The sequence below is a fragment of the Gallinula chloropus genome, assembly GCF_964237585.1.
Source record: "Gallinula chloropus genome assembly, chromosome: 20".
NCBI lineage: Eukaryota > Metazoa > Chordata > Aves > Gruiformes > Rallidae > Gallinula > Gallinula chloropus.
In genome coordinates this window covers 9,135,217-9,162,504 of record NC_140105.1, presented here as the reverse complement: position 1 = coordinate 9,162,504, position 27,288 = coordinate 9,135,217, and the positions used below count along the sequence as shown (strand labels likewise).

The 27,288-nt window shown below is 65.3% G+C and overlaps 4 protein-coding genes across 4 annotated transcripts; 1 reads left to right on the top strand and 3 right to left on the bottom strand.

Annotated features, from left to right (window-relative positions):
- Positions 1-364: 364 nt before the first annotated feature.
- On the bottom strand, positions 365-4,487 carry GPRC5C (G protein-coupled receptor class C group 5 member C). The gene is made up of 5 exons (XM_084273349.1): positions 4,436-4,487; positions 2,336-3,395; positions 1,711-1,805; positions 1,355-1,501; positions 365-1,166 (listed from the first exon to the last, which is right to left on the bottom strand). Exons 2-5 carry the CDS (start codon positions 3,351-3,353, stop codon positions 1,134-1,136), a joined length of 1,293 nt encoding a protein of 430 aa, XP_084129475.1. The 5' UTR covers positions 3,354-3,395; positions 4,436-4,487; the 3' UTR covers positions 365-1,133.
- A 3,781-nt stretch (positions 4,488-8,268) lies between these two features.
- On the bottom strand, positions 8,269-9,805 carry GPR142 (G protein-coupled receptor 142; the record flags this gene model as incomplete). Its single annotated transcript, XM_084273774.1, has 2 exons — positions 8,269-9,140; positions 9,670-9,805. 2 exons carry the CDS (start codon positions 9,803-9,805, stop codon positions 8,269-8,271), a joined length of 1,008 nt encoding a protein of 335 aa, XP_084129900.1.
- Positions 9,806-14,664: 4,859 nt separating this feature from the next.
- On the top strand, positions 14,665-17,675 carry BTBD17 (BTB domain containing 17; the record flags this gene model as incomplete). Its single annotated transcript, XM_084273352.1, has 3 exons — positions 14,665-14,860; positions 16,113-16,389; positions 16,595-17,675. 3 exons carry the CDS (start codon positions 14,665-14,667, stop codon positions 17,673-17,675), a joined length of 1,554 nt encoding a protein of 517 aa, XP_084129478.1.
- Positions 17,676-19,931: 2,256 nt separating this feature from the next.
- On the bottom strand, positions 19,932-25,792 carry DNAI2 (dynein axonemal intermediate chain 2; the record flags this gene model as incomplete). The annotated part of the gene is made up of 11 exons (XM_084273745.1): positions 19,932-20,210; positions 20,365-20,511; positions 20,730-20,865; positions 21,017-21,240; positions 21,400-21,522; positions 21,656-21,795; positions 23,418-23,531; positions 24,414-24,556; positions 25,109-25,230; positions 25,322-25,483; positions 25,610-25,792. The coding sequence occupies 11 exons, from the start codon at positions 25,790-25,792 to the stop codon at positions 19,932-19,934; spliced, it is 1,773 nt and encodes a 590-aa protein (XP_084129871.1).
- Between the last annotated feature and the right edge of the window lie 1,496 nt (positions 25,793-27,288).

Below are 27,288 nucleotides of genomic sequence, written 5' to 3'. Positions count from 1 at the left end.
GACCTTGGCACGTCCTCCGCGCCGTGCTGCTTCCCGCCGGGCAGCCCATCTGCCCACGGGCTGCCGATGCCGTGCTGCCTGCCCTGCTGTGGCCACCGGCGCCATGAGCGGCCCAATCTGTGTGCCAGGCCCTGGTACATGGTACATGTTGCCACAGGGACAGATGGGGAGCAGGGAAGGGGAGATGCTGAGGTGTCTTACCCCGAGACCCCCCACTTTGCTCCCTGGGATGGGGGAACGTGGGGCTGAGCCCGATGGAGCTGTGGTGGAAGCCTTTGGTTATGGTGGAGCTGGGAACAGGGGAGCAGCTGGCAGCATGGCTGGGGACCCCTCCAAATCGTGGGCTGCCTGCTATGGCACCGTGTAGGCAAAAAAAAATCATCACCTTTATTAGGTCTGACCTGAAAAAAAACGGAAGGAGGACAGAGAAAGCCACGAGGAGGGTGAGGGGCTCAGCTCCCTCCCTGCTCCCCGAAAGGATCCCCGAGATGGGGAAGGCACCGAGAAGGTGGCCAGAGCCACAGGGGAGGCCAGGTCCCCAGCCCCAGCAAGGCACTGATCCCCTGCACCCTGAGCAGCCCCACCCTCCCCAGCAATGGGGAAACTGAGGCATGACAGGAGCCGCGGCTGGGGGGAGCTTTGTGTCACCTTGTGCTCTGCGGTGGGACGGTGCTGGCTCAGCCCTGGGTCTGGGATGTCCCTGGGGTTGGCGAGGGTCAACACGGAACTGGGGGCTTGGCGCCTGGACTGGGCAGAGCCCTGGGCAAGAGTCCCACCGACTCCCTGGCAGCGGGTGGCTCCCAGCCCAGAGGGGACAGGGTGTCCGTGTATCGCAAAGGCAGCGAGGGGATGGCTTGGGATGGCCCCAGAGGAGTCAGTCCTTGCAGGAGGGGCAGCAGCGGGGGTCCAGGCAGAGCTTGCGGGTGCCATGGCCAGGCAGGACAGGCAGGTTTGGAGCACTGGCTCTGGGACCGTGTCCAGGCATCCCCTGCAGAGGAACAGGCTCCGGCTGCCGGATGGGGTGGGATGTACGTGGTGGGGTGGCACAAGGCTTGGCGAGACCTCAGGAGCAGGACGGCGAGGCCACGGCTGTGCCGGTGCTGCAGGACCCGTGCCGGGGGGGCGGGGGGATCTCACCACCGGTTCCTGCCATATGGGGACTGCACCTGTGGGCAGAGCGGGACGGCACGGGAGAGGCATGGCAGCGCTGGGAGGGCTGTGCCACTGCCCAGCATGTCCAGCTCTGGCACCCGTATGCCCATCCCCATCCTTCCACGGGAGATGCTGCGGCAGGGACAGACTTTGCCCCCGGCTGCAGGCTGGCCCCTGATGCCCGCGTTGCACATTAACCCACCTGGCAGCTCCTGCCGTCCCGCTGGGCGCCGGCGTGCCGGGCCTGCGCCGCAAACACGTCCTCAGCTCGCAGCGTGGAGCTGGCGCTGCCGGCCGCCGGGCTGGTGGTGGAGGCGCGGGGCAGGATCACGTCGTAGGGACCTTCGCTCTGCGGGGAGGACCAGGGGGGCTGCAGAGGTGCCGCGAGCACCCCGAGCCCCGCGCGGTGCTGGGGGAGGAAAGCAAGAGGCAACCACCCCGCAGCAGCCTGTTACTGCAATCCTTGGGGATCCCTCCCCATACACACACCCCCCCAAAACGTGTCCCCCATCCCAGAGAGCCCGGCTGGCCAGTGGTGCTATCTGGCATGGCACTTACCGGCCCCTTGTGCATCAGAGCCATCTCGGTGGGCTGGTAGACGCTGGTCAGGAGCTGCCCGTTGTAGCCACTGTATGGGGACACCGGCTTCTTGGCTGCAAAGACATGGAGGGGGGATGGTGAACGGGGCTGTGGGGGTGCTTGCAGAGCCACCCCTCACCCCACCGGGGAGCAGGTCCTCGTTAGCAGGTTTAACGAGCTGCCTCCACTGCTCTGGCTCTTCCCAGGGGAAGGCAGCAGGGTTTGCATCACCGTGCTCCCAGCCTGGGTGGGATTTGTTATTGTAGGGTCTCTTGGGATGCTGCAGACACCTTTGCTATGGTTGGGGGGCTGGTGCTCTCCCAGTGGTGCCACCAGTGCTGCCCCCCAGTTTCCGTAGGGTCTCCGGAGCAGGGTGGCTGCCCCAGGCTGGAGGGCCAGGAGCCACGGGCACCGGGTGCCGAGGAAGGAGCACCCCTGCCGCTCGCCACTGAGCTCAGCCCAAACTGGTAGACCCAGCCCAGCGGGTTTTCAGCAGCCGAATCCCGGGCGCGGGTGGTGGCCAGACGTCTTGCCGCCGCCGGTGCCCGCCACGGCCAGCCCTTGGCGCGGGGTAAGCGGGTGCCCGGTGATCCCCGGCACCTACCGAAGGAGGGTTCGTCCATGGAGAAGGCTTTGTTCTCCACGAACATGCTCTGCGACTTCTGCTCCTTGAGGATGGTCTCGTAGCCCACCCCGCGCGTGGGGTACACGTCGTCCTCGAAGGCCTGATCGGGGCCCCGCCGCGTCACGTGCGTCACCTCGGGGATGACGTAGAGGAGGAGGAAGGCGCAGGCGTTGGACACCAGCGCGATGGCCAGCGTGGGGTCATCCCAGCCGGGCTTCTCGCCCGCGCGCCGGTTCCCGTAGAGGTACATGGCTGTCCAGGCCACCCAGATGGCCACGGAGAGGCCGGTGGTGGCCAGGATGAAGACACCGTGCTTGCGCCAGCGGCTGTAGCGGCCGCAGAGGGCTGGCCAGGCGGTGCCAAAAGCGGCCACCAGCAAGACCATGACGTAGATGAGCGCCATGACGAAGTCAGCATCCGCCAGCCGGCAAGGGTCCGGGGAGCCGCCCTCCTGCCGCACCACCGTGATGATGAGCCACTCAGCGTTGATGATGACCTCCACCAAGGCAAGGAGCAGGGCCACCGCCAGCGTCACCCAGCCCCGCGGGCCCCGGTTCCTCCGCACCAAGAAGTTGAGGGCCACGGCGTGGGCCAGCAGGCAGGAGAAGCAGATGCCGAACAGGACGCCGAAGAGGAAGCGGCGCGAGGAGCAGGTGGAGAAATCCGGCCCCACGATGAAGTCGAACGTGAGGCAGAAGAGCCCGAAGGTGCCCAGAAGAAAGAAGACCTGCGTGGCCACCAAGCTCTTCTTCTGGGGGTCCTGCACAAAGGGCAGGCTGGCCACCAGGACGATGGTGAGCACGAAGGTGGTCACCACGCCGAGGCTGGCCACGGCCTCCACCACGATGCCCCAGGCTGCTGAGAGGTCGCAGAGGTTGTAGTAAAGGGAGGAGAGGTCCTTGCCGCAGCCCGAGGGAGGGCTGGTCTGCCCACCGGCTGCGGGAAGCAGGGCCAGCAGCACGCAGGTGGCCACCCACGGCACTGCCACAGCACCCATCCTGCACCGCGGTGCGGGCGCCGAGCGGGGCTTCCAGGGACCCTGCAGATAGAGAGAGCGTTAGGAAGTGGGGATGGGGGTTGTGGTTTAGCTCCCAGTGCTGCCCGTGCCATCACCGGGGCTCAGAGCATCCCTGCCCAGCCACAGCAAGTCCTGGGGAGCCCCGTCTGCACCGGCACAGCTCGGAGCAGCACCGGATGGGACTGGGAAGATCCAGTGTGATCCCTGTCGGCTCCTGGCCTGGAGGCAGCTGTGGGGGGGTCTCAGCCCCCTCTGGCCCCTCCATGCTCCCTCCCAACGTGGGATTTCTTGGAGCCTGGCCAGCTCCAGGCTGTAGCCATCCCTTCTGCTGGTACCAGGAGCAGGCAGCACCGTGCCCGCTGGCTTCCCCGGGAACATGGAACGTGGGCCTGGGACAGACGGCAGAGGTAAGGCCTGGGGACAGGGCTGTCCCCTCGGCTCGCTGCCGTGTGCCAGCGCCTTCCTCCTTCCCTTCTGTCCGGGCACTGACCCGGCGCAGGTCCCGTGTGGGAGAACCGGACACGGGGGGCCCGGTTCCCACTCCCGCGGCCCCGGTGAGCAAAGGGGGTGGGTGGGGGGGAAGAGGAGGCGGGGAGGAAGGTGCAGCCCCACTGCTGGGGGAGGGAACCCGGCAGACCTCTAGCAAGGTGACCCCGTGCTGGGAACCCCCCCTCCCCCCGGTACCCCGAGCGGCACCGGGAGCCCGGGCAGCCGCCGTCCCACGGGACGGGGACCCCCAGTACCGCACTGGGAGCGAACCCCCCCACCCCCTCCCCCCCGCCCACGGGTCGTACCGGCTCCACCGCACCCGGCCCGGCCGGTTCCCCCGCCCGTTCCCGGCGGCTCCTGCCCGCTCCCCCATCCCGGCCCCGGTTCCCACGCACCTCCCGGCCAGTCCTGGCCCGGTTCCCCACCGCTCCCGCCCGGTAACGGACCCCAAACTCAGCCAGAGCCGCCCCCAACTCCCCAGCCAAGCTGAACCCGCGGGGGCGGGCGGCTTCCCGGTGCCGGGTCGCGCCCCGTTCCCGGTACGGCTCCCGGTACCTCCCCACCCCGCTCACCGGCTCCGGTGCCCGGCCGCTCCGCTGTGCCGTGCCGTGCCGTACCGGCGGGCGAGCCCCGGTCCCGCGGCACCGTACGCGCCTGCCCGGCCCGGCCCCTCCCCGAGGTGCGGCTCTGCCCGGGGCCGGCCGGGACCTGCCCCGCCGCCGCGGGCGGGGGGACCGAGCCGGGGGCACGGAGGGAGCCTCAGGGAGGAGGAGGAGGAGGATGGCGGGGCGGGGCGGTGGGGAGCGGGAGGGTTGAGCCTGGGTTGGTGGGATGAGGGGGGGGTGGGGATCAGCGCCGGAGCCCAGCTGGCCATCAGTGGAATGAGTCTGTGGGGTCTCAGCCCCGCGGAGCTGGGTCAGCCCGGCCCTGCTGAGCTTTGGGGGACAGCAGGGCCGGGGGGGGGGGATGGAGCAGGGGGAGGCTGTGTCACCTACATGGGGCCTCGCACCAACCGGTGCTGGGCTGGTGGCACCCGGCCGGTGGGTGGGCTCCTGAGTGGGAATGGGGAGTGGGGCTATGGGGGCAGCCCCGCCGCCGTGTACGGATGCACGGAGTCCTGCCGGGAATCCCCAGGCTCCGAGGGCCTCCCGGAGGAATGTCAGCTGACAGCTAAAGCCGGAGCCCTTGGCAGGGTGGCCAGGCCCCAGAAAAGCCCTTTCTGCGGGGGGCTGGGGAGCCATGGCAGCCCCAGCCCGGGGCAGCAGATGTGGCTCAGTGGTCCCTGTCCCAGTGAAGGTGGCTACATGCACCGGGGCTGGGCATGGACACCCCACAGTTACCCCATCCCTGAGCACCAGGGATGGGAAAGACACCCCCAGCATTTCGGGGCACCCAGGGGGACCCAGGGCCCTACAGGCCCCAGGGAGGTTTCCAGGCAGGCGATGCTATTTTGGGAGGGTGAAGCAAGAGGGTGAAGGATGCAGATGAAAGTTCAACACGCCTCCGGCAGGTCCTCCCCCAGCCAAGGCTGGGATGAAAACAATCCAAGGAGAAAAGGGAGGCAGGACCGGGGCTGGCAGCATCTGTGGCACGAGGACTGGCACCCGCTGGTGCCTGCGGGGAGGGGATGGTGTGTGTGGGCTGGGTGCTGCACCCACCATCCCTCCAGTGCATGGGCTGCCTGTCCAGGATGGTGTTTGGGGCAGGATGGTCCCTCCCTGCTGGGATGTGCACACACGTGTGTGCTCTCACCCAGGCACCAGTGCAGGTTGGTATGGATGGAGAGGCTCCAGCTTCTCGTGCCTCAGTTTCCCCAAGAAGACAGGGTTCAGCCTCACAGGGCCCACTCATAGCTCCTGCTCACCAGGAGAGGCTCAGCCTTGGATAACCAGTGCTGGGAGCGTGGTCTGGCTGCCCTGCTGCTCCTGTGCCGGCGCTGACCCTGGCCCAGGCTGCGGAGAGGCCGCACTGCATGTGGCTTCCTGCTGGCTGTTTCCTTCCGCCGCGTGGGGCTGGCGGGTTTCCCGGCTGCTGACTCAGCAGGAGCCCCCCCCCCACTTCCCCCCCCACCATGACCCCCACAGCCACCGTGGGGCCGCCAGCCGGCATCCATCCTGCCGAGGCTGCCCCGTGTCCACACAGCTTTCACCTTCACATCCCCCCATCGCTAGAGATTTCCTTCCCCCCCCATCCTGTCGGGAACCTCCTGGCTCTCCAGCCCTCCCCACATGCCCCTGGGGTTTTTGTAGGTCCTACAGAAACACCCCACTCAGGGAGGCAGCTGAGGGGTAAATTGGGTGTGATGCCACCATGTGCCGGCTGCCTTCCAGGGACCAACCATGGACCAGCTGCGGCTGCGTGCCGGGGTGGTTGGTGCCCTGCACAGCCCTTTCAGCGAGGTCAGACCCCCCCTATCCCGGTTCCTTGGTGCCCTGGGTGGGCTGGAGACCATGGTGGGACTGGGAGTAGCCGTTCCCTCCAGCACAGCCGCCACAGTGAGGGGCTGAGATGAAACTCTGGCACAGCAGCGGGACCTGGGCCAGGCGTCTCCACCATCTGACTCCAAAAACATGGGCACTCCGGGCGCGTTTTTTCCAGCCTTACCTTTCCTACGGAGCCGCAGGGTCGGGCGGCTGGCGTGGGTGGCACGACCGACTGAGCCCCGTTTCCACGCCTAACCTTGGGAAGGAGAGAGCCGTACCTGGGGCTGGGGTGGGGGGGAAAGAGAGGCCCCCCCCCCACCCCCTCATGCTCCCTACCCCTGCTCAGACTGGGGCTGGGGAGCTGTTTTCCACCAGAGCCGGTTCTGTCCAGCCCGGAGCCCCTCGCCGCCGGCGGACGCGGTCAGCACATTTCCACCTCCCTCTCCAAGTAAATAAGCACCGGGTGGTGGGGGGGGGGGGGGGGGGGGGAAGAGGGGGGGGGCGGTGGTGGTTTCGGCTGGAGCTCCTGCCAAACGCTGCCCTTGCCGAAAGAGCCCCGTGGCCCCTCCAGCCCCGGCGAAGGGCCCCTGGGTGGGATCGGGCCCTGGAAGCCCCCAGCAGCGGGTACCCACGGGGCGGGAGGGGCTCCCCGGGTTAATATCTAATCTCTCCCCAGTCCTGCTCTCCTCACATGCCAGAATTAATGGAGCGAGTCCCTCCCAGGTACCCCCCCCCCCCCCTCCGCCGCGCACGGCACCAGGGCGGCTTTAACCCTGTCCCCGGGAGCTCCCGCGGGGCATCAGGCACCGCTCCCGGTTTGGGGTTCCCCGAGCAGGAGGCTGGTCCGGTTGCAGGGGCCCGGGCTGCATCGTGGGCAGGCGGGTGGGTGCTGGTGTGGGTCAGCCCCACAGCCGCTCACCCCGCCGGCACCGGGGCAGATGCTGTGTGCCAGCTCACACTGGTTCTGGGCATGGCCAGGGCTCAGGGGGGTGGGTAGGGGGTGTCTTTGTGCATGGAGCACCCCAAATCCCCCCCGGTGGGGGTGATTGAGCCCCCACCCCTAGAGCAGCCCCCCCCGGGTGCTGTCCTGCCCAGTGTCTGGGAATTAGAGCAAAAAGGCGGCTCTGTCTGGGGGGGATTACACTAAGGACCTTACGGGGGAATTAGGGTGGGGAGGGGGGTGGGCAGGGCTGGGATGGAGGTGCCGGGGGTGCCAGCTCACAGGGCATCCCGTCCCTGCCTGCTGGGCATCGCACCAGCTTGGCACTGGTGTAACTGGGAGGGCAGCCTTGGTGCTGAGGGGGCACCGTGAGCCCCCTCCCTTTGCAGTTGGGGGGTGGGGGGAGATGCTGCAGCCTTGCACTGGGGTGCATCCAGGGTGCCCCAGAGCAGTGCAGGGGTGGGGGCTGCAGCTTTGCTGGGCAACTCAGCTGTCCTGGGTGTCTCTGGGGGTGTAACAGGTTTGGGGCTGGCTCCTGGGGTCTTACCGTGTGCCCCACCACTGTACCTGGGGAGCCTGGACCCCATCAACACACTATCCCAGCACCCCCCTGCCTGGGATTGGGGGGGGTGATAAGCACCAGGGTGGGCAGGACAGAGGGTCCCTGTGTCCTGGGGTGCTGGTGCAGGGACCCAGGCAGAGCTCTGGTCTCAATGCAGCAGTTTATGGAGGAAGAACCGTCCCACCAGGCACCGTGTCCTTGCCAGGGCCCACAGGAGGTCACTTGTCCCTGTCACCCCTCCCCATGCTGGAAGCGGGTCTCTGGGGTACAGGGGCGCTGCTGCCAGGCCAGGGGCTGTTGGGCACAGCCACCTCCTGCTGCCACCACCACCAGCGCCCACGTTTCAGCTCCCAGCTCCGAGGAGGACGCGTGTCACAGGGGCAGCATCCCCAGGGCAGGGGCTCGCCAGGTCGATGTGTGGGGCTGGGTGAGCACCGGGACCCCCAACCGCGCGTCGCTCTGTCCCGCGGCAGCCCCGGCTCAGAGGGCCGTGCTGCCCAGCAGCTCCAGGGGTTTCAGGGCCGGTGGTGGGAAGCGGCTGCTGCCGTGCCGGGGGCCGTGGCGGGGGGGTGCCCGGAGCAGCACCTCACCCACGGTGCGCCGGAAGGTCTGGCTGACGAAGCAGTAGAGGAAGAAGTTGAGGGTGGTGTTGAGCATGGCCACCATGTTGGCGATGTCCAAGGCCAGGTGCACACGCCAGTCCCTCTTGACCGAGGCCACGTAGAGGTGACAGATCATGACAACGGTCCGGGGAGCCCAGAGCACGATGAAGACGGTGGTGACAGCCAGGAGAAGGGCCGTGGGCTTGCTCAAGCGGGGTCGGCCGCCCCCCGAGTGCCGCCACCGCTTCAGCTTGCAGATGATGACGGAGTTGGTGGCCAGGAAGATGCTGCAGGGCAAGAAGTAGATGGTGACACAGTGAACCCACTTAAGCACCGTGTCCAGGGCGGTGGGGGGGTCGGCGTCACGCCACACGTCCAGCCACCAGTAGAAGGGGATGCCGGTGGCCAGAGCCACGGCGAAGACGCCTGCGATGATCTTGCGGGTGCGCTGCGGGTAGGAGACGGTGCGGTACCGCAGCGGGTGGCACAGGGCCACGTAGCGATCCACGGTCAGCAGGACGGTGACCCAGATGGAGGCGTGGTTGGCTGTGAACTCCAGCACGTTGACGGTGTGGATGAAGGCGCTGGGCACGGCCCGGGCCAGGATGGCTGTCTGCAGGATGAAGCCCACAAAGATGATGAAGACCTGGGTGAGGATGTCGGAGGTGGTCAGCGCCAGCAGGTACCAGTACGATGACTTCTTGGTCCTCGTGGCCAGGCGGGACAGGGCCACGGCGGTCAGGATGTTCACTGGAACGAGGGGAGCGATACGTGGCAGTGAGACCCTGGGGCTCACAGCCCCCCCACCCCACAGCACACAGCACCCCAGGGGTGCTCCATCTCTCCTAGGGCTGCCAGGCAAGCAGCCCCAGGCCCTGGCTGGGGTGAGGAGCTATAAATATCACGGAGTGGTGGGGATTTGCTGAGCTGATTAATCTCTTCCGTGTATCAGCCCGAGCAACGCAAATACCATCTGGCCCCGCTGCTGTGGCACCTGGCACCTGGGACTGGGCTCTCCAGCCCGGTGCTGCCGCTGTGGCTGGCCCTGAGATGAGGGTGAGCACCTTGGTTTCCCCCCACCCACCCAAAAACCCCTTCTTCCCCATCGCCAAGAGCCCCAGGGCTGGGACAGGAGGTAAAGCTCTGCTGGCAGCTGAGGGCATGGGCTAGGCTGAAGGCACACAGCTCAGCACCCCTTACAGGGGCTCAGCACCCAGGTGGGTATTGCCTCCCCCTCTCCCAGGCAATCCCCCCCTTGCCCCCATCCCAGCCCCCTCACCTGGGAGCCCCAGCCCCAACAGGACGCTGTAATACACGACAGGGAAGATGCCAACCATGCAGGGTGACCTCTCCAGCTCCGGCCGTGCCGCCTCGCCGGCCCACACCAGAGCCGTGCTGTTGGGCACTGGGACCATCGCCCTCTGTGAGGAGAGACGGGGAGCATCAGGGGACCATGGCACTCAGGCAGGGGGCTTAGCCAGGACATGGCACAGGGCGCTCAGGGCAGGTGGGCTTCTATGGGTGCTTCAGGACAAGGGACCCAGGATCCATCCCCTGGGGATGCTGCAGGATAAGGCACCCAGGATCCATCCCACATGGATGCTGCAGGATAAGGGACCCAGGATCCATCCCACATGGATGCTGCAGGATAAGGGACCCAGGATCCATCCCACATGGATGCTGCAGGATAAGGGACCCAGGATCCATTCCCCATGGATGCTTCAGGACAGGGGTCCCAGGATCCATCCCCTGGGGATGTTGCAGGATAAGGGACCCAGGATCCATCCCCCGTGGACATGCCGGGGTGCTGGTCCCCACCCCCAGAGCCCAGGGTGGCCCCTGTGCTGCTGGAGACGCTCCTTGTTTATCCCCCTGGCCCCGATTATCGCCTTGAAGAAAATCGGATTAAAACACCATGTTCTTGGGCGGCTGCCGGGGGGGGGGGGTGAGGCCCTGGCTCCCGGCCCGGGCTGGGTGCCACCCGCCGGGGTGCAGCGGTGCCAGGGAGGACCCAGGGGTGCTGGAGGGGGAGGGTCGGAGGGCGGGGGTGGGGGGGGGCATGACCAGGCAGCCAGCGCAGTGCTTTGCCAGCTCCTCGGGGAGGGCGAGAGGAGGCAGCGGGGACGAAGAAGGAGCCCTGCCTCGAGCCTGCCCCGCATCCCGCCCCGCACCCCCGCCCGCAGCCCCATGGCCGGATCGGGCCCACCATTCATAAAGCGGGGCGGCACCACACCCTCCCCCTTCTCCCGAGCTCTGAGCTCCTATTGGCTAGAGCCGCTCGGGCTTCACCCAATTAGAAAGCCGCTCTGCAGAAATGGGGGGGGCAAACTGGAGCGCTGAGTGCTGATTGGTCAGAATCCTCCTTTCATCTCCCGGGGAAGGGGGGAGCGCGGTCGCCGGGTCCTAGTGCCGGGCGGAGGGTGCGGGGTGGATCCTGAGCCCTTGGGAGGGGGGCGGGGGGTCCTGAGCCTGGGGGGGGGGGGCGGCTGCTGGGCATCGTTCCACTCCTAGGGGGACCCCGGCCCCAGAGGGAGCCCAAACTAGCCCAGTGCCAGTGACCGCAGAGCCCCGAAGGTTGCGGGGGTGGGGCCCCGCACACGTCTCTCCCGCCGCTGCGGGCCCCCAGCCTCGGACGTGCCCCCCCAGCAGTGCCCGGGCTGTGTGCGGGGGTCCCACCTCCGCGGGGGCTGGGGAGGGGGGGGCCTTTGGCGGCTGCGCCCAGCTGGGAGGGAAGCGCGGACGCTGATAGAGCCCCGGGCCAGGTGGGAGGGGGAGATGCGCGGGGGGAACGGGGGGGGGGGACGCGCCAATTAACTGCAAATTAGATTTGGCTAATCAGCAGAGGGGCAAGTCCAGTCCCTTCGTGTCCCCCGGGGAATTGGGGCATCGATCCCGCAGCTGCTACTGGAGAGCGTTAACCCTTTCCCAGCCCCGCTCCTGAGTGCTCGGGGGGGGGGACGGGACGGTGGTGGGGGGCTCTGCGTGCGGTCCGGTCCCCCCGCACCCCCCACCTTGCCCCCAGCCCGGGGTCCCGGTCCCAGAGCCCTGCGGGTGATGCGCTCTCACCTCGGCGGCCCCTGTGTCACCCACCAGCTGTGCGGTGCCACCTTTCCCGGGCCCGGAGACCCACCGGTGGCCGTGTCCTCGCTGGGGGCTGTCACCTCACCGGTGGCCGTGTCCTCGCCGGTGGCTGCGTCCCCCCCTCCGGCACCTGTGTCCCCTCCGGCACCTGCAGCATCACAGAGTCTCCCGGGGCGCGAAGGATGCGGGGCGGAGGGAGAGCGGCGTGGGCAGAGCCGCGGGCTGGGCTAGCGGGGCAGGAGGACGTCCCCAGCGGGGGCCAGGGATGGGGTCACCTGGGACGATGTGCCAGCCCTGAGTGACCTTGACAGAGCTCGTCTCTGGTCCAGAGCTATAGGGATGGTGGTCCAGGTGCTTGGGGGCAGCTTGGTCCCCCTGTTATACTCCAAGGCCTGTGTCACCAAGCTGGGGAGCATCATTCCTGCATCTAGACCCCCCCAGTTCCACTCCTTTGGGTGCTGGAGTCCCAGCTTCTGGGTTTGGGGCTGGAGCTGAGGTGCGTGGGGGAAGGTGGGGCTGCCCATGCCTGGTTAGGGGCTGGGGGCCAGCAGGGAGCCAGGGTCTGTGACCACCTCTGGGCACCCAGGGGAGAGGCTCTGTGTGTGTGCAAGCATGAGTGTGCACAAGTGTGCCTGTGAGGATCCTTGTGTGAGCATCCCTGTGAGCATCCCTCTGTGCATCCCTGTGAGCATCCCTGTGTGCATCCCTCTGCATCCCTCTGTGCATCCCTGTGCACCTGCTTGTGTGTCCTGCTGGGCTTTGCTCCACATGTGCCTGGGTGCCACCAGCACGGCTCCGTCAGGGAACATGCCGCTGGCCCAAACCAGAGGGAAAGCCTGGCTGTGCCTCAGTTTCCCCAGCAGCACAGGTAGGGATGGGAAGGCTGATGTCCTTGGGACCTCCTAACCCCCTGATTCTTGCCCCCCTCCCGCTGTCCCCCAGCCCGCTGCCCTGTGCACAGCCTGGCACGGGTCGCTATGGTGAGCCAGCCCTCCATCATCTCGGCCGCAATTACCGGGGCGGCACAGCTGCTCTCTCCATCTCACCGGGGCTGGGGGCTGGATGCCCTGTCCTCTGCTGACCCCAGCACCGGCCCCACGGTCCCCCATGGCCCCCCATGGCCCACAGCCCATGCTGCCCTGCCCTGTGGGCAGCTGATGCCCCCGCAGAGGACACACAAGGGTCCCTGGGCTGTCAGGTGCAGACCAGGCTGGCACTGTGCCGGCGCCTCGCTGGGCGCACGCTCCCAGCAAGCTGTTATTTCACAGGCAGGAGTTAAATGAGGCGTCGGTGGATACGGTGAGCCATTAACCGGCTGTGCCGCAGCGGGGGCACCTCATTCCCCAGCTGGCCTGCACCCCACTGCCATGCAGGAACGCCAGCATGGGCTGGGGGCTCTGCTAGCGATGCGCTTTTTGGGCTCCCCCACACCAGGCATGGCATCACCTGCCCACCCCCCATCCATCCCTGCAAGGGGCTGAGGACCCCAGGAATGTGGCACAATGACAGCCGGGTGGCTTGACCCCAGCCCCTCTGCCCACGGCGCAGGGACAGATGGGTGACCCCAGCCCAGGATCTGCGGCAACATCTGCCCACGCTCAACATCTGGAGACCCGGTGTAAGCCCGGGCCCCATGCTCACCCTCCCCTGCTCCACAGCTGTGCTCGGGGCTGGGGATCCTCGTGTCCCCATCCTTCCCAGGGATGCAGGCGCTCCGGCTCTGGCTCCCACGTGAGCCCAAATCAAACCTGTCCTCAGAAGCCCTCGCTGGCACGAAAGCAGCCCCCGGCCGCGGCAGCAGCACTGTGCCAGGGCCGGGTAAGCTGATCCAACCAGGCAGATGGGCCGAGCAGCCCCCACCCAGCTGGAGCCCCCCTACCCAGCACGCAGCCCTGGCTGATGCTCCATGGACCGTGTGCTGCCCGTCCCACCGGCTGCGGCACAGTGTCCCTCCGGCTGCGGGGTGCCAGTGCTGGCTGTGGCATCGTGTCCTCCTCCCCCCATGGTTCCCGGGGAGGGAGTGGGGTGTGAAACATACCCCAGCCGTGCCATGCTGTCACCTCTCTCAGCGGCTGAACACGAAGCTCCGATACCATGGGCGCCACTAATCCCATCATCCCAGACACTCAATAACTGGGAAGCGGCCCATGTCCCTCCTCAGCTCCGGCACTGCCATGTGCTGAAGGTCACAGCATCTCCCCGGCAGAGTCCCTGGGAGGGGGAGGCCCAGGCACTGCCCCCCACAGCAAGCGGGGTCCTGCTGCACCCCAATGTGACCTTGCACAGTGGTCCTGGAGCTGAGCGTGGTGCTGGCAGCTCCTGCCTGGGGAACACTGAGCCGTGGGGCTGGCGGTGGGGCAGCTACTGCCTGCACAGCAGCCCCCCCAAACCTTCATGGGGAGCCCAGGGAGTGGGTGAAGGGGCTGTTGTGCCCATGCAAGCTGGGCAGCCACTGGGTCTGTCCCGGCTGGGGGTCCCTATCCTGGCTCCTCACCCCACAGTGCCACTGGGGCCAATAGTGGGGTGCAGACCCAACCCCTCCACCCCTCCCACTGCCATCCTGCTTGCTCAGGCTGTGCCAGCGATTGCTCCCACACAGAGGGGTGCCATGTCCCACAGTGGGGTGAGGGCACCCAGCACCACCCCCAGCCCTGTGCCCTGGCTTGTGGCACTGGCGCTGGAGAGGGGGGACAAATGCCACCCCAGCCCCACTGCAAAGCCCCCCAAGAGCCGTCGGGGTGGGCGAGGTGCCAGCGGAGGCCAGCACAGGGCACTCACAGGGCACCAACAGCCTCTTGGCTGCAAAGGCTGGGAAAAGGGCAGGCAGTTCCTGCCGGCAGCCCGGATGCCATGGTGATGGGCTGCTGCCGGCATGAATACCCATGAGCTGGGTGGGGGGGAAGCTGGGAGGCCACACAGAGCTGTGCCCTGAATGCAAAGACCCCACTGCCGCATCCTGGCTGCACAAAGGGCTCTGGCCGTGCACTGAGGAGCGGGGGGGGGGTCCAGCATCGCACCGCGGCGTGGGAGCAGATGGCGAACGGAGACGCGCCCCGCGCCGTGACGCTGCTCACCGGGGCACCCTGTCACATCACCCTGGGGTGCGGGGCTGGGGGCCTGGGGTCAGGGTGGGGATGGACGGGGGCTGGAAGCTGTTCCCTTGGTAACTGCGGGTCCCAGTTTCCACCAATCGATGGTGGCGGCGCGGCTGGGAGGGCTCGTGGCCTACATAAGCGCCGGGCGGGCAGCGTGCGCCCGTGCCGCACCCAGAGCCGGCAGATGCGCTTGCGAAGCCATGGCCAGGCTGACGGGCGCCCAGCCCGTGGCCACCCGCCACTGGGGCTGCGCCGCTGCTGCCTTCATCCTCCTCCTCCTCACCGTCCAAGCTGGTAAGGGTGGCCGTGGTGGTGGCGGGAAGGTGTGGAGGGGTCCTCATGCCGTGGGTCCCGCTGACCTCTCTGGGTGCCGGGGTGGGGCTCAGCTGCTGTGTGGGTGTCTGGTGATGCCCGTGGGAGGCTGAGCATCGCTCTTCAGCAGCCGTCGTGGCTCCTGGAGGGGGGTGGATGAGGTCATGCCCCCCGGCTGTGCACCATGGAGGTGCTGGGGGTGAGAGCCAGGCTGTGCTCCCTGCTGCCCAGGGAAGGCTCAGTGCTGTGGGAAGCGATGTCCGGCACCACACGGCAAAGGGCTCCCGGTCCCCGTCCCCATCCCCGCTCAGCCAGGCTTAAACTGGTGCTGAGAAGGGTAATCTGCCTGCAAGATGGGATTTGGGAGAGACAGGGACAGATACACCCCGGGGTATATTCCAGGCAAGGATGCTCCGGGAGGGGTGGGAGCTGTGCCAGGCCTGAGGGAGAGGGGGAGAGGGAGGAAGGTTCCCCACACCATTAAGAGCATGGAGACCCCCCATCTTGGTTCCCATCCCCGGCACTCTGGGCACATGGACATGGGGATTGGGGGGTTGCCCTGGTGTGTGCCCAAGCTGGGGCCAGGCTGGGCTGCTGACATGCACAGCTGGACGAGCGGAGCAAAGCTCCCAAATCTCCCAACTCTCTGGGACCCCGCTGGGAGCAGGCACAGCAGGGCAGCTGCCTGCTCAGTGGTACCGGCCTGCAGCGAGGCCGGGACAGATGGTGTCCTCAGGGGACTGTGGGGACCCCGACCCTGGGTGTTGGGGGGTCAGGGCGTGCCTGGCTTCCCACTGCCATGGGCTCTTGCATGCCCCACCTGTCATCCTGGGATGCAGGAGGTTTGGGGGCAATGCCCAGGGCTCCTCTGCCTGCAGCAGGGATGGGATTAGGGTTGGCAGACCGGGCTGTGGGCCAGCAGTCCCCGGCACGGGGCCATTTCCCAGCACGTCCCAGCCCAGGACATGGTGGTCTCACCCCTTCTGCTGCAGAAAAGCTGGGTTGCTTCTGGCTTCCAAGGACACAAATGTCCCCTCGTCCTCCCTGCACCCCCTTAGTGCCAGCCAGCCCTTCAGCACCGGGGGGCTGTGCACAGAGCCAGGCTTCCCCAGCACACCCCCTCTCCCCCATTTAGCCACGCATTGCCCCACAGCCTGGCTCCGCTCTGCTGCACCCCAACACCCCACATCCAGTCTTTGGGGTGCAGCACTGGGACGGTCCCATCTCCCCACAGCCCAGAAAGCCGACTTTAGTGGTGACACCACAGCGGCCACCATCAACCACTCACTGACGCTGCTGCAGCGGCTGCAGGAGCTGCTGCAGAACGGCAACGGCAGCGACTCGGTGCTGCGGGTGCGCACGGCGGCCTCCGAGGAGGCCAAGGTCTTCCACACCCACCAGCTGCTGCTCAGCCTCCAGAGCGAAGTCTTCGAGAGCCTCCTGCACAACCAGAGCGTCGTCACCCTCTACGAGCCACCCGAGACCGCTGCGCTCTTCGAGAAGTTCATCAGGTACCTGGGAAGCCCTGAGGTGGGGATGGGGGGGGTGGGGATATGCAGTTCATTTGGGGATCCCATGGGATGGGGATGCTGGGAAGGATGTAGATAAGGAAGGAGGATGCTCCCCTGGGGACTGTGCTGGTGGAGTTTGGGGCTGGATGGTGGATTGGGAAGGGAACCAGGGAACAGCGATGTCACCGCCTGCACTCTGCCCCAGGTACCTGTACTGTGGTGGGGTCTCCATCCTGCTGCACCAAGCCATCCCCATGCACCAGCTGGCCAGCAAATACCGGGTCTGGGGGCTGCAGCGCGGCGTGGCCGACTACATGAAGACCCACCTGGCCAGCGAGTCGAGCCAGGGCCATGTGGTGGGCTGGTACCACTACGCCGTGCGCATCGGGGACGCGGCGCTGCAGGAGAGCTGCCTCCAGTTCCTGGCTTGGAACCTCTCGGCCGTGCTGGGCAGCGCCGAATGGGGCTCGGTGAGCGTGGAGCTGCTGCTGCTGCTGCTGGAACGCTCCGACCTGGTGCTGCACAGCGAGCTGGAGCTCTACACCGCCGTGGAGGGGTGGCTGAGCCGCCGGCAGCCCGAGGGTCCCGTTGCCGAACGGGTGCTGCGTGCCATCCGCTACCCCATGATCGCGCCCAGCCAGCTCTTCCGGCTGCAGGCGCAGTCGGCGGTGCTGGCGCGGCACTACGGCGCGGTGCAGGACCTGCTCTTCCAGGCCTTCCAGTTCCACGCCGCCTCTCCCCTCTACTTCGCCAAGTATTTCGACGTCAACTGCAGCATGTTCCTGCCCCGCAACTACCTCTCCTCTAGCTGGGGGTCCCAGTGGGTCATCAATAACCCAGCGCGGGACGATCGTAGCACCAGTTTCCAAACCCAGCTGGGTCCCAGCAGCCACGACGCCGGTAAGCGGGTGACCTGGAACGTTCTCTTCTCGCCGCGCTGGCTGCCCATCAGCCTGCGCCCCGTCTATTCGGACGCGGTCTCGGGTGCCGTCCAGCCGGTGCGGATCGAGGACGGTCGCCCGCGGCTCGTCATCACCCCGGCTACCAGCAGCCCCGACTTTGCTGGTGTCAGCTTCCAGAAGACGGTGCTGGTGGGCGTGCGGCAGCAGGGCCGGGTGTTGGTGAAACACGCCTACAGCTTCCACCAGAGCTCGGATGAGGCGGCCGACTTCCTCGCCCACGCCGACCTGCAGAAGCGCACCTCCGAGTACCTCATCGACAACTCCCTGCACCTCCACATCATCATCAAACCCGTCTACCACTCCCTCATCAAGGTGAAGAAGTGAGGAGGAAGAGCAGAAGTGAGGAGGAAGAGCCGGGTCCTGCACCTGCACTCGCCCCAGCCCTACCGAGGGGGCTTGCACTCGGTCCTCCTGTTCGTAGGTAGATGGAGGTCCCCGTGTCGGGGGGCCACAGGGATGCTCTTCGTCGCCTGCCCCTCCTCAGTTGTCCCCCTGCCATGTTCCCCGTCCCCATCGCTGTCCCTGGGTGCCTGTGGGGATCCAGGGATGTGGGGACACTGGCAGCACCCCCCCAGCCCCACGCAGGTGGTGCAGGAGGTGAACCTGCTGCCCACAGTGGTGGGCACGTCCCGGGCTTGCAGACCCCAGCGGGTGGGAGGGTGGGGACAGGGACAGCCTGGTGTCCCGTGGTGACACCCCTGTGGCACTGGGGGTCTTCTGTGCTGGGTCCAGTTGCTGGCACCTGCATCCTGGCAGCGGCAGCACCCTCGGCTCGGCAGTGAGCTGGGTGCGTGCCCAGGCTGGGATGGGTGGTCCCATCTGCCTCACCTGGCGGAGGATGCTCGGGGACACACACACACTGTCCCTGCCCACAGGCAGCAGCTGCCCCATCCCTGCCCAGGCATCCCTCACCCCTTCCTAATAAAAGCAGAAAATGAGTGTGGGGGTGTTTTTGGGGGAGTTCCCCATCCCTGGGGTGCATGGGGCTGTGCATGGGGCTGTGCATGGCTGTCACAGCACCCTGGCTCAGCACGTCTCCTTTGGGTGTAACCCCGCACAAGGACCAACACCTGCCCAGGTGCCCTGTGCCCCATGGGTGCCCAGTGATGCTGTGTGACTGGCAGCATCCTCGGGGTGCTGTGCACCCACGGGAGCCCTTCCTGAAGTGACCGTGTAGGGTCACTGGCTGGGGTGGGTGCCTGCCTTAGGGGGGCTCTGGCAAGGGGAGGGCTGCCTCCCTGCCCTGCTCCATGCCCCTTGCCCCCAGCCAGGCTGGCACCGGGGGGGGCTGCATGGGCACAAGGGATGCTGTATGGTGCTGGGGCAATGGCCCTGGTTTGGCACGGGGGCCGGTCCCCCTCCAGCAAGGTGCTTGGCTCAGTGATGCTGACTCTGTCCTCACTGGAAGCCCTGGCACCATTCCCAGTGACGCAGCCGAGCCGCAGGGGCTGTCCCGGGGCAGAGAGGGGTCCCTGGCACCTGGAGAAGGGGCCCCTCAGCAGCACCCTGGGTGCGTGGCTGGGGAGCTGGCACCCAGCACGGCCAGTGTGCAGCTCAGGGAGGTGCCTTTCCACCTCCAGCTGCTGGTATAATTAGAGCTGGCCCTTAATGAAGCATGTGGCCCAGCTGCCAGGCTGGTGCCTGCGTCTCCCTTCCACAGCTGGGGAAGAACCAGCCCCTTGGGCATTCAGCTTGGGGCTGGGGGACCAGGACCTCCATCCCCTATCCCCCTGTCCCTGTGGTGGCAGGGTGGACCCACTCTCCCCAGGACCAGCACGCAGCTGCTCTGATGCCCACCCACCCTCACACCCAGCCCCTGGGATGCCGCCTGTGCAGTGACCCCGTCCCTCTGCCACCGGCTGTGCCATGGGGCGAGTGCAACCAGTGGCAGGTTAATAATTGCTGGCTGGGCAAACAACGGGGTGGGACTGGGTGATACTGGTCAGGCTGTGTTTACCCAGCACTGATAACCCCAGTACAGGCACCCTGGGCCGCCCCTGTGGGGAAATTAGCAGGTGGGGGGAGGGCACAGGGCTTCACTCAGCATCACCCCCTGGGTGGGATGGGGCATGGTGCTGCACCGGGCCCCTGCTGCCACCCTCTCTGCTCTGCTCCTTGGGCTGGGGACGCACCGAGGGACATCCCACTGCTGCCAGCATTCCGCTTGGATGGGTGGCCTGGCCTGAGGAGAGGAGCCCAAGAGCCAAAGGCCATGACTTTACCAGCCTCTGCCCTGCCACACCGTGACCAGACAGGAAGCGTGACGTGGAGAACTCCAGTTTATTCACCCAGAAGGGAAAAATCAGGGAGGGAAAAGGCCAGGAAGCATCTGCGACCAACACGAGGGGCTCTGCGTGACCCACCGCTCCCGTCCCAGCTACAGCAGCTGCGGAGGGAACAGGCACAGGGTGAGGGGGCTGCGTGGGGCTGAGACCCCACGAGCTCAGTGCAGCTCAGGGAGAGCAGCCCCACGCTGTGCTGGTGTGCACTGACCTCGTCGGCATCCTGCTCCCGGTCCCAGGGCAGCTGGGTCTCCTCTCCTGCCTGGTGCTCACCCTGAGAGGAGGATGCTGAGCCCCATCACCCACCCCACGGCAGGGACACCCCGCTGCGGGTGCCAGCTCGCCCCATCCCCGGTACCTCTCCAAGCAGGGTCTCTGCACACGCTCTCCTCTGCAGCTCCGCTTGGATAACCTCGCAGAACTCCCTGCGGGAGCGCTCCAGCACCTCCTGGGGACTCTCCACCGGCTCCTCCTCCACCTCCATCCCCTGACCCTCCGACCTGGCGCGCTCCTTCAGCTGCATCTCCCGGTGCCGGGTCTCCAGGATCTTCTCCCGCTTCGTCTCCCGCTCAAACATCTAGGGCAGGATCAGGGAGGGAGAGGGGGAGCCAAGCAGGGGACCCCAGGGGACAGCGTGCTCCTCACCGGGAAAGCCGGCAGAGCTGCTGTGCAGGGAGGCTGGCGCCGTGCCGGGGGCTTTGCCGCAGCGCAGCGTCCCGGGGCACACGTACGGCATTGACCAGGTTCTTCTCGTTCCTCTGGAGGGTGCAGAGCCTGGAGGAGATTTCCAGAAGGGTGACGGTGCCCAGCTCCGAGCCGCAGGCGACGACGCAGCCGCTGTCGTGCAGGCGCAGGCTGGAGAGGGGCTCGTTGCAGATCTAGGGGGGAAGAAGGACAGGGAGTGCACTTAGCCATGATGTGAGGTCCCACCAGGGAACACGGGGCAGGATGAACTGGCAGAAGCAGATCCAAGAGTTTGCCAGGAGAGCCACTGCCCGATGGAGTGTGTCCCGAGGTGGGGTTGCTCTGGGCACTGCCCAGGCACTGCCCCTGCTCCCCACCCAGGGTGAGGGACCCAGAGCTGCTGGGACTTGACCTTCAGGCTGAGGGATGGGTCATTCTGCTTGAAGAGAAAATCCCAGACGTCCAGGGTCCCATCGGATCTGGTGGTGAAGAAGACCGCTGGCCTCACGGTGCTCCAGCATCCGTCCGTTAGGTAGGAGAGGTGGTACCTGCCAGCAGGCCCGATGCAGAGGGGATGGGCTCACCAGCATCCATCCCACAGCCCCGAGCCCAGACCCCACTGGTCCCAAACACGCTCTTCCACAAACAAACCAAGAGGTTTTTTGGTTTGTTCAGGGTTTTTTTTCAGGGCAAACTCACTTGGTCCACATAATCGCTGAGTCCTTGATCTCCTCCGACCAGATCCGAGCGGTCCAGTCACCAACCGTCAGGAAGATTTTGGGGTAGAAAGGATTCCTGGACAGTGCATAGACAGGCCCGTGGTGGCCACTGTAGGTGCTGGTGATCTTCTCAGGGGGTGTCTTGGCTTTGCGGTTGCAGGCGATGACGATGCCCTGCTCTGTGCCCACCATGAACTTGGTGGGCTGTGGGAGGGAGCAGGAGAGAGGTCAGTGGGGTGGGGACCTCGCAGGGTAGGGGGGGCAATTTGGGGACAGCGAAGGGATGCGCTGGCTGGGCAGGGGGGAAGCTGTGGCTTGGGGAGAGTGGAGCCCAGGGACAGATTGGAGAGGGGGGATGCTCACCATGGTGGGCTCGAATTCCAGCGACACGGCACCCAGGGCGTTCTCCAGGAGCTCCTTCCGGGTGATGTCCAAGACCAGCGTCTCGGTGGGCTTGGAGAGCTTGCGGATGTCCCACCACAGGACCTGCCGGGGATGAGCAGTGGGAAGGGGCTGTGGGGCTGCTCCCAGCTCAGCCATGGGTGTCCAGCTGCCCTGTGCCAGCCTGGTTCTGTGCTGCCAAGGGAGTGCCCAGCACCTCGCTGCCCCTGCCCTTTACCTGCCCGTCGGTGGAAGCGGAGAAGCACTCGGTGCCCGTTTTGGACTGCAGCCAGACGGCTCCATACACGGGGTCCCGGTGGCTGAACTCCACGGTGGACACCTCCACAGGCAGCCCCCCTTTCCTGGTGTCCCAGTAAACTGGGGAGAAACAGGAACTCTCAGGATTTGTACCCGTTCCCTTGCCCAGCTCTTTTGCTTTGCCATGCATTTCCCAAGGAGATGCTGCCCAACTCTCCAAGCCAGAATGGGGAGCAGCCCCCACACCTCCCAGCCCCACGGCTGGGGTCTCGCTGCTGTGCCCACTCTGGGCAACACCCCAATTTGCTGAGCTCAATGCTGGTGACATATTAAATAGCTTCAACATTTCTTCTACGACCATCTTGCTGTGGCAGATCCTCTACAATCCCCAGGGATAATAAATCAACCCAGCTCCCCCCTTGCTCTGCACGAGGGGGTGCAGAGGGACCAGATACAGTCTCAAATCTGAATGGCGGCTCTTAAGCACCCCTGTGCTCCCCTCCTGTGCGCCCAAGGGGCACTGGGTAACGGAGAGGGGCTCTCCACAGGCAGCAGCAGCCATCCCCCCGTATCCCTGCCTCTGACACGTAGCACAGGACTGGCTGAGGTTCAGCAAAGGTCAGGCAGCTGGGCTGCAGTGGCACCGAGCCGTGGGCGCTCCCGCTCGCTCCCTTCTAATTAGGCAATTGGATGTGACGGCGTGTGCTGCGCTGGGCCCCTGACACGTGCCTGGGGAGCGCCGTGAAGGACCAGGAGAGATCCTTCACCTCCATCACCTGCAGAGCGTGGAGGGACAGCCCCTGTCAGCTCAGGGCTGGCAAGGGAAAACATCCAAATGAGAGCAATTAAATCAAAGGGCTCGTGTGGCCCAGCAAATGACAGCTGGGGAAGATGGGCCCTTTGCCAAGCGCTTGAAACAACAGCACAAGAGTCATTCGGGGTGTGAAGGGATGGCAGCTCTCCCATGCCTTTGCCATGTGAAGATGGGAGGTGGAGGGTGAGGTGGGAGCACGGCACGCGTGCTGCTCAGTTGTCTCGTCCCGTCCCATCCCGTCCCATCCCATCCCATCCCATCCCGTCCCGTCCCGTCCCGTCCCATCCCATCCCATCCCATCCCAGCCCGTCCCATCCCATTCCATCCTGTCCCGTCCTGTCCCATCCCATCCCATCCCATCCCATCCCATCCCATCCCATCCCATCCCATCCCATCCCATCCCATCCCATCTTGTGCCATCCCGTCCTGTCCCGTCCCATCCCATCTCGTCCCATCCCATCCTGTCCCGTCCCGTCCCGTCCCATCCCATCCCGTCCCATCCCGTCCCATCCCATGCCATGCCATGCCATGCCATGCCATCCCGTCCCATCCCATCCCATTCCATCCTGTCCCGTCCCATTTCATCCCATCCCATCCCGTCCCATCCCATCCCATCCCGTCCCATCCCGTCCCATCCCATCTCGTCCCATCCCATCCCATCCCATCCCATCCCATCCCATCCCATCCCATCCCATCCCGTGGTCCTGGCCACACTCCTGCTGCGACAGCTCCCAGACACGGTGTCCTCCCCTCCCTGGGTACCTGCTGAGGTGAGCCCATTGCCTGTTCTCTGCCCCACGGCTTCAGGCTCTGCTCGGGGTATTCCCAGCCATGGTGCTGATGACACTGTGCTGGAGCTGGGCTCCAGCCAAATTAGGGCTAACGAAGCCTCGTTAGTACAGCCTCACACCTCATCCCTCATCCTTACCCATCTGCCCGTTGTAGCATCCTCCCACCAGGACGTGCGAGTCCTTGGGGTTGTACTGGAGGCTCACGAGGGGGGAGGAGGGCTGGAGGATGAGCTCGGGCTTCTTGGGGTTTTCTGCCAAGAAGGGATGAGTTAAAAAGCAAAGGGCAAAGGCAGCCCAAGGGTGAGCACCCCCATCCCTAAACCTGCCCCCCAGTATGGCAGCCTGCTCCTCTGGGCCTGGCTCCCCACCATGCCGGCACTTGCCCAGCTGGGCTGAATGAGGAGAAGCTGGTGGTGTCACCGGGATGCCTCACCTTAGCCAGGGAAGGGGCCCACCAGCCTGGGGATGGAGTGCTGGTACCCCAACCCCTCCTCTTTGTGTTTTTCACTTCAGAATCACATATCACAGGATCCCAAGGCTGGAAAAGGCCTTTAAGATCATCAAGTCCAACCATTCCTGTCCTGTGCTGACCCAGATCCCTGAGCACCTCATCTCCCCATCTGTTAAACACACCCAGGAGCAGGGACTCAGCCCCCTCCCTGGGCAGCCTGTGCCACAGCCCCACAACTCTTTCAGGGAAGAGCTTTTCCCTCACATCTGAGCTGACCCTGCCCTGGCACAGCTTGAGGCCATTTCCCCTTGTCTCATCTCCTGTTCCCTGGCTGAAGAGACCATCGCCCACCTCTCTGCACCCTCCTGGCAGGGCAGTGTAGGTGGTGCGAAGGTCTCCCCTCAGCCTCCTCTTCTCCGGGCTCAACACCCCCAGCTGCTCCTCAGAGGATTTGCCCTCCAGCCCCTCCCCAGCCTGGCTGCCCTTCCCTGGACACAAGAATCCAGCCGGTTTACAAGAGTCAACCAGGGCCTGTGCCGCCTCTTTCTTCCCTCCACCCAAGTGAACCACATGAACACCGGGACCACGTGCGAGGAGCGTGGCTCAGCCCCCTACTGCGCTCACAGACACTCCTGGTGGGATTTCAGTGGATCTCACATCCCATTTCTCCCCTTGCCCTTACCCAGGTCCCAGATGTACGAGTCAAAGCTCATGCCCTTCGTGTTTCTCTGGAACTCCAGGCTGGAATAAGCCACTGCCAGTTTCTTGCACGTGTTGGGGTGCCAGGAGAGCTGTGTAGCCGTCCTCTTGATGACGTTTGGATCCCTTCTCGTAACAGGACATCAAAGGAAGAGGTTAGTTTGCTAACAGCCTCATCACATGCTGGGATGACTGTATCCCAAAGGAAACTGTGGGATTGGCAATTAAAACAAGCTGCAGCCCTTGAGCAGTGAGTGCAGGAAATGGTTCTCTTGGGGGTTGGGTGGGAGGAGAAGAGTTGATGGTTAATAAAGCCTTTCCAGTTACATGTTTCTAAGAATCCGATTACGTTACGGGATCTGACTTCTAGAAATGACCCAACAGCCCTGGATACTGAAAACCACTTTTGAGGCATCAAAACCAATCAATTAAGAAGCCCATCCTGCATAAAGCACTGATCAGAGACAGAGCTCTGAGCTGTGTCTGTCCTTGGAGCATGGCACCTATCCCCAATGCACCTGGGCGGGCTGGGATGGGAGGGACAGATGGATTTGTGAGGGGTGCAGCAGGTCTCCCCACCCTGGAACTGATCCAGTGCTGCCCAAAAGCCCCTGGGTTTGCACCTCCAAAAGGCAGCTCCCCACACAGGAGCCCGGTGAGCCCAGCTCGTTGTGCTACCTGATGACATTGACGATTTTAGCAGAGGGGGGCTCATCTTCCACCTCCACCATCTCCTCCTCCCCGAAGTACTCCTCGTAGATGTTGATGGCATTGTTCTGCTTGATGCAGTGCTCCATCAGCTGCCGGGAAAGCACGGGCAGAGGCTGTGGGGCAAGGGAAGCGGGCAAGGGAGGTGAGGAGAGGGAAGGGGGGGTGCGTGCGGGGCCGTACGGCGCCGAGGTGCGCGATGGTGTTGACGTAGTTCTCATCTTTCTCCACTTTCTTCCTGAAGCGGATGGTTTGCTCCACATCCAGCGGGTTGATGTCTTTGGGCCAGCCGCCTTCCACGTGGTTGATGCCGCGGGATTCCACCTCCACCCTCTCCGTGTTGACCTGAGGGGTGGGCACCGGGACAGCGGGGCATGAGATTGAGACAAAGGGGTGCAAAACACACCCTTAACCCCCGGTGTGGTGCTGCCGCCCAACCGAGCAGCAGCCCGGGAGGGCCCCAGCCTGCACCTCGTGCTCTGACATGTCACTGGTGTGCTGGACGTAGCTGTCCACGGGGTTCCTCAGGACGAAGCCGCTGGCTGCGCTGGGGTCCGGAGGGATGTCCACGGTCACCTTGGCCGGCCGGTCGGAGAAGCAGCAGGGCCGGCCGAACTCGCTGCGCTTCCGCGTGTAGACGTAGACGATCTCCATGGCTTGGGAGGCCCGTTCGACGCCCAGCTGCCGCGGGAGGGCCCCCAAAGCGATCGGGAGTCTCAAGGGTGAAGGGAAAGGTCGGGGGACACACACACACACCCACCGCAGCAGGGGATGCCCCGAAGTTCGCCCCGGACCCGACCAGCCCCAGCGCGGCCTAATGGGAGGAGCGGGGCCGGGCCGCGTCTGGCGTTGCCTGGCAACGCCGGGTTGGGGGAGGTCACGTGGTGAGCGCCGCCATGGCGGGAAGGGCGAGGCGGTGCTGTCACGTGACGGTCGCCATGTCGGGAGGGCAAAGCCCGGCTGATGGGGGGGGGGGGGGGGCGCAATTAGGGGAGTGGGCAATTAGCGCGGGACCCGGGGGGCTTCCTGCAGCGGGGGTGGCTCTGCTGCCACCTCCCACCCACACCCCGCCCTCTGTCTCGGCCCGAGGGCTGGGGAAGGCGCAAGTGGCGCAGCTCCCGCCCTGCCCAGGGTGCAGCCATCGCCCCCCAGCCCCCAGAACAAGTGTCTGCACCCCACGACCCCCGGGCGACACGGGGGGACACAGGGGGGGAACACCGGGGGGACACAGAATCCCAGACCATTAGGTAGCGGAAGGGACCTCGAAAGCTCATCCATCTGCTGCCAGAGCAGGGTCACCCAGACTAAATCCCACAGGAACGCATCCAGGCGGGTGTGAATGTCTCCAGAGGAGACTCCCCAGCCTGTCTGGGCAGCCTGTCCCAGGACTCCGTCACCCTCACAGTGAAAAAGTTTCTCCTTATATTCACATGGAACTTTCCTTGCTCCAGCTTCCACCCAGTGCCTCTTGTCCTATCTCTGGCCATCACTGAGCAGACCCTGGCTCCATCCTCCTTACTCTTGCCCTTTACATATCTATAAACATTAATAAGGTCCCCCCTCAGTCTCCTCCAGGCTAAAGAGGCCCAGCCCCCTCAGCCTCTCCTCCTAAGGAAGGTGTTCTACTCCATCATCTTGGTGGCCCTGTGCTGGACTCTTTCAAGGAGTTCTGTGTCCTTCTTGAGCTGATGGGCTCAGAACTGGACACAACATTCCAGGTGGGGTCTCAGCAGGGCAGAGCAGAGGGGGAAAAGGACCTCTCCTGACCTCCTAACCACACTCCTTCTGATACACCCCAGGATGCCATTAGCCTTCTTAGCCACAAGGGGACATTGCTGGCCATGGTCATCCTGCTCTCCCCCAGGTCCCTCTCACCTACACTGCTCCCCAACAGCCCAGTCGGCAGCCTGTACTGGTGGTACCTGTGGTTGTTCTCCAGATGCAAGACCCTACGTTTGTTCAATCTCATTAAACTTCTTCCAACCCAACAAAAAGCTGCACCCAGGGGACTTAAGCCCAATTCAAACCCGCTTTGACCGCACACAAGCACCGGGACCAAGATGTGCTGCCCGGCCTTTACACTGGGCACGGAGACCCGGCACGGCAGCACCAGCAGCAGATACAGGGCAGCCCTGAGAAACCCTCCAGGA

Bases quoted from the DNA above. Each gene is read 5' to 3' on its own strand.
- GPRC5C (XM_084273349.1), bottom strand. From the start codon at position 3,353: ATGGGTGCTGTGGCAGTGCCGTGGGTGGCCACCTGCGTGCTGCTGGCC. The intron at 1,502-1,710 runs GTAAGTGCCATG...TCCTCCCCGCAG, and splicing joins CTCTGATGCACAAGGGGCCG to AGCGAAGGTCCCTACGACGT. The intron at 1,167-1,354 runs GTGGGTTAATGT...CTCTGCCCACAG, and splicing joins GGGACGGCAGGAGCTGCCAG to GTGCAGTCCCCATATGGCAG.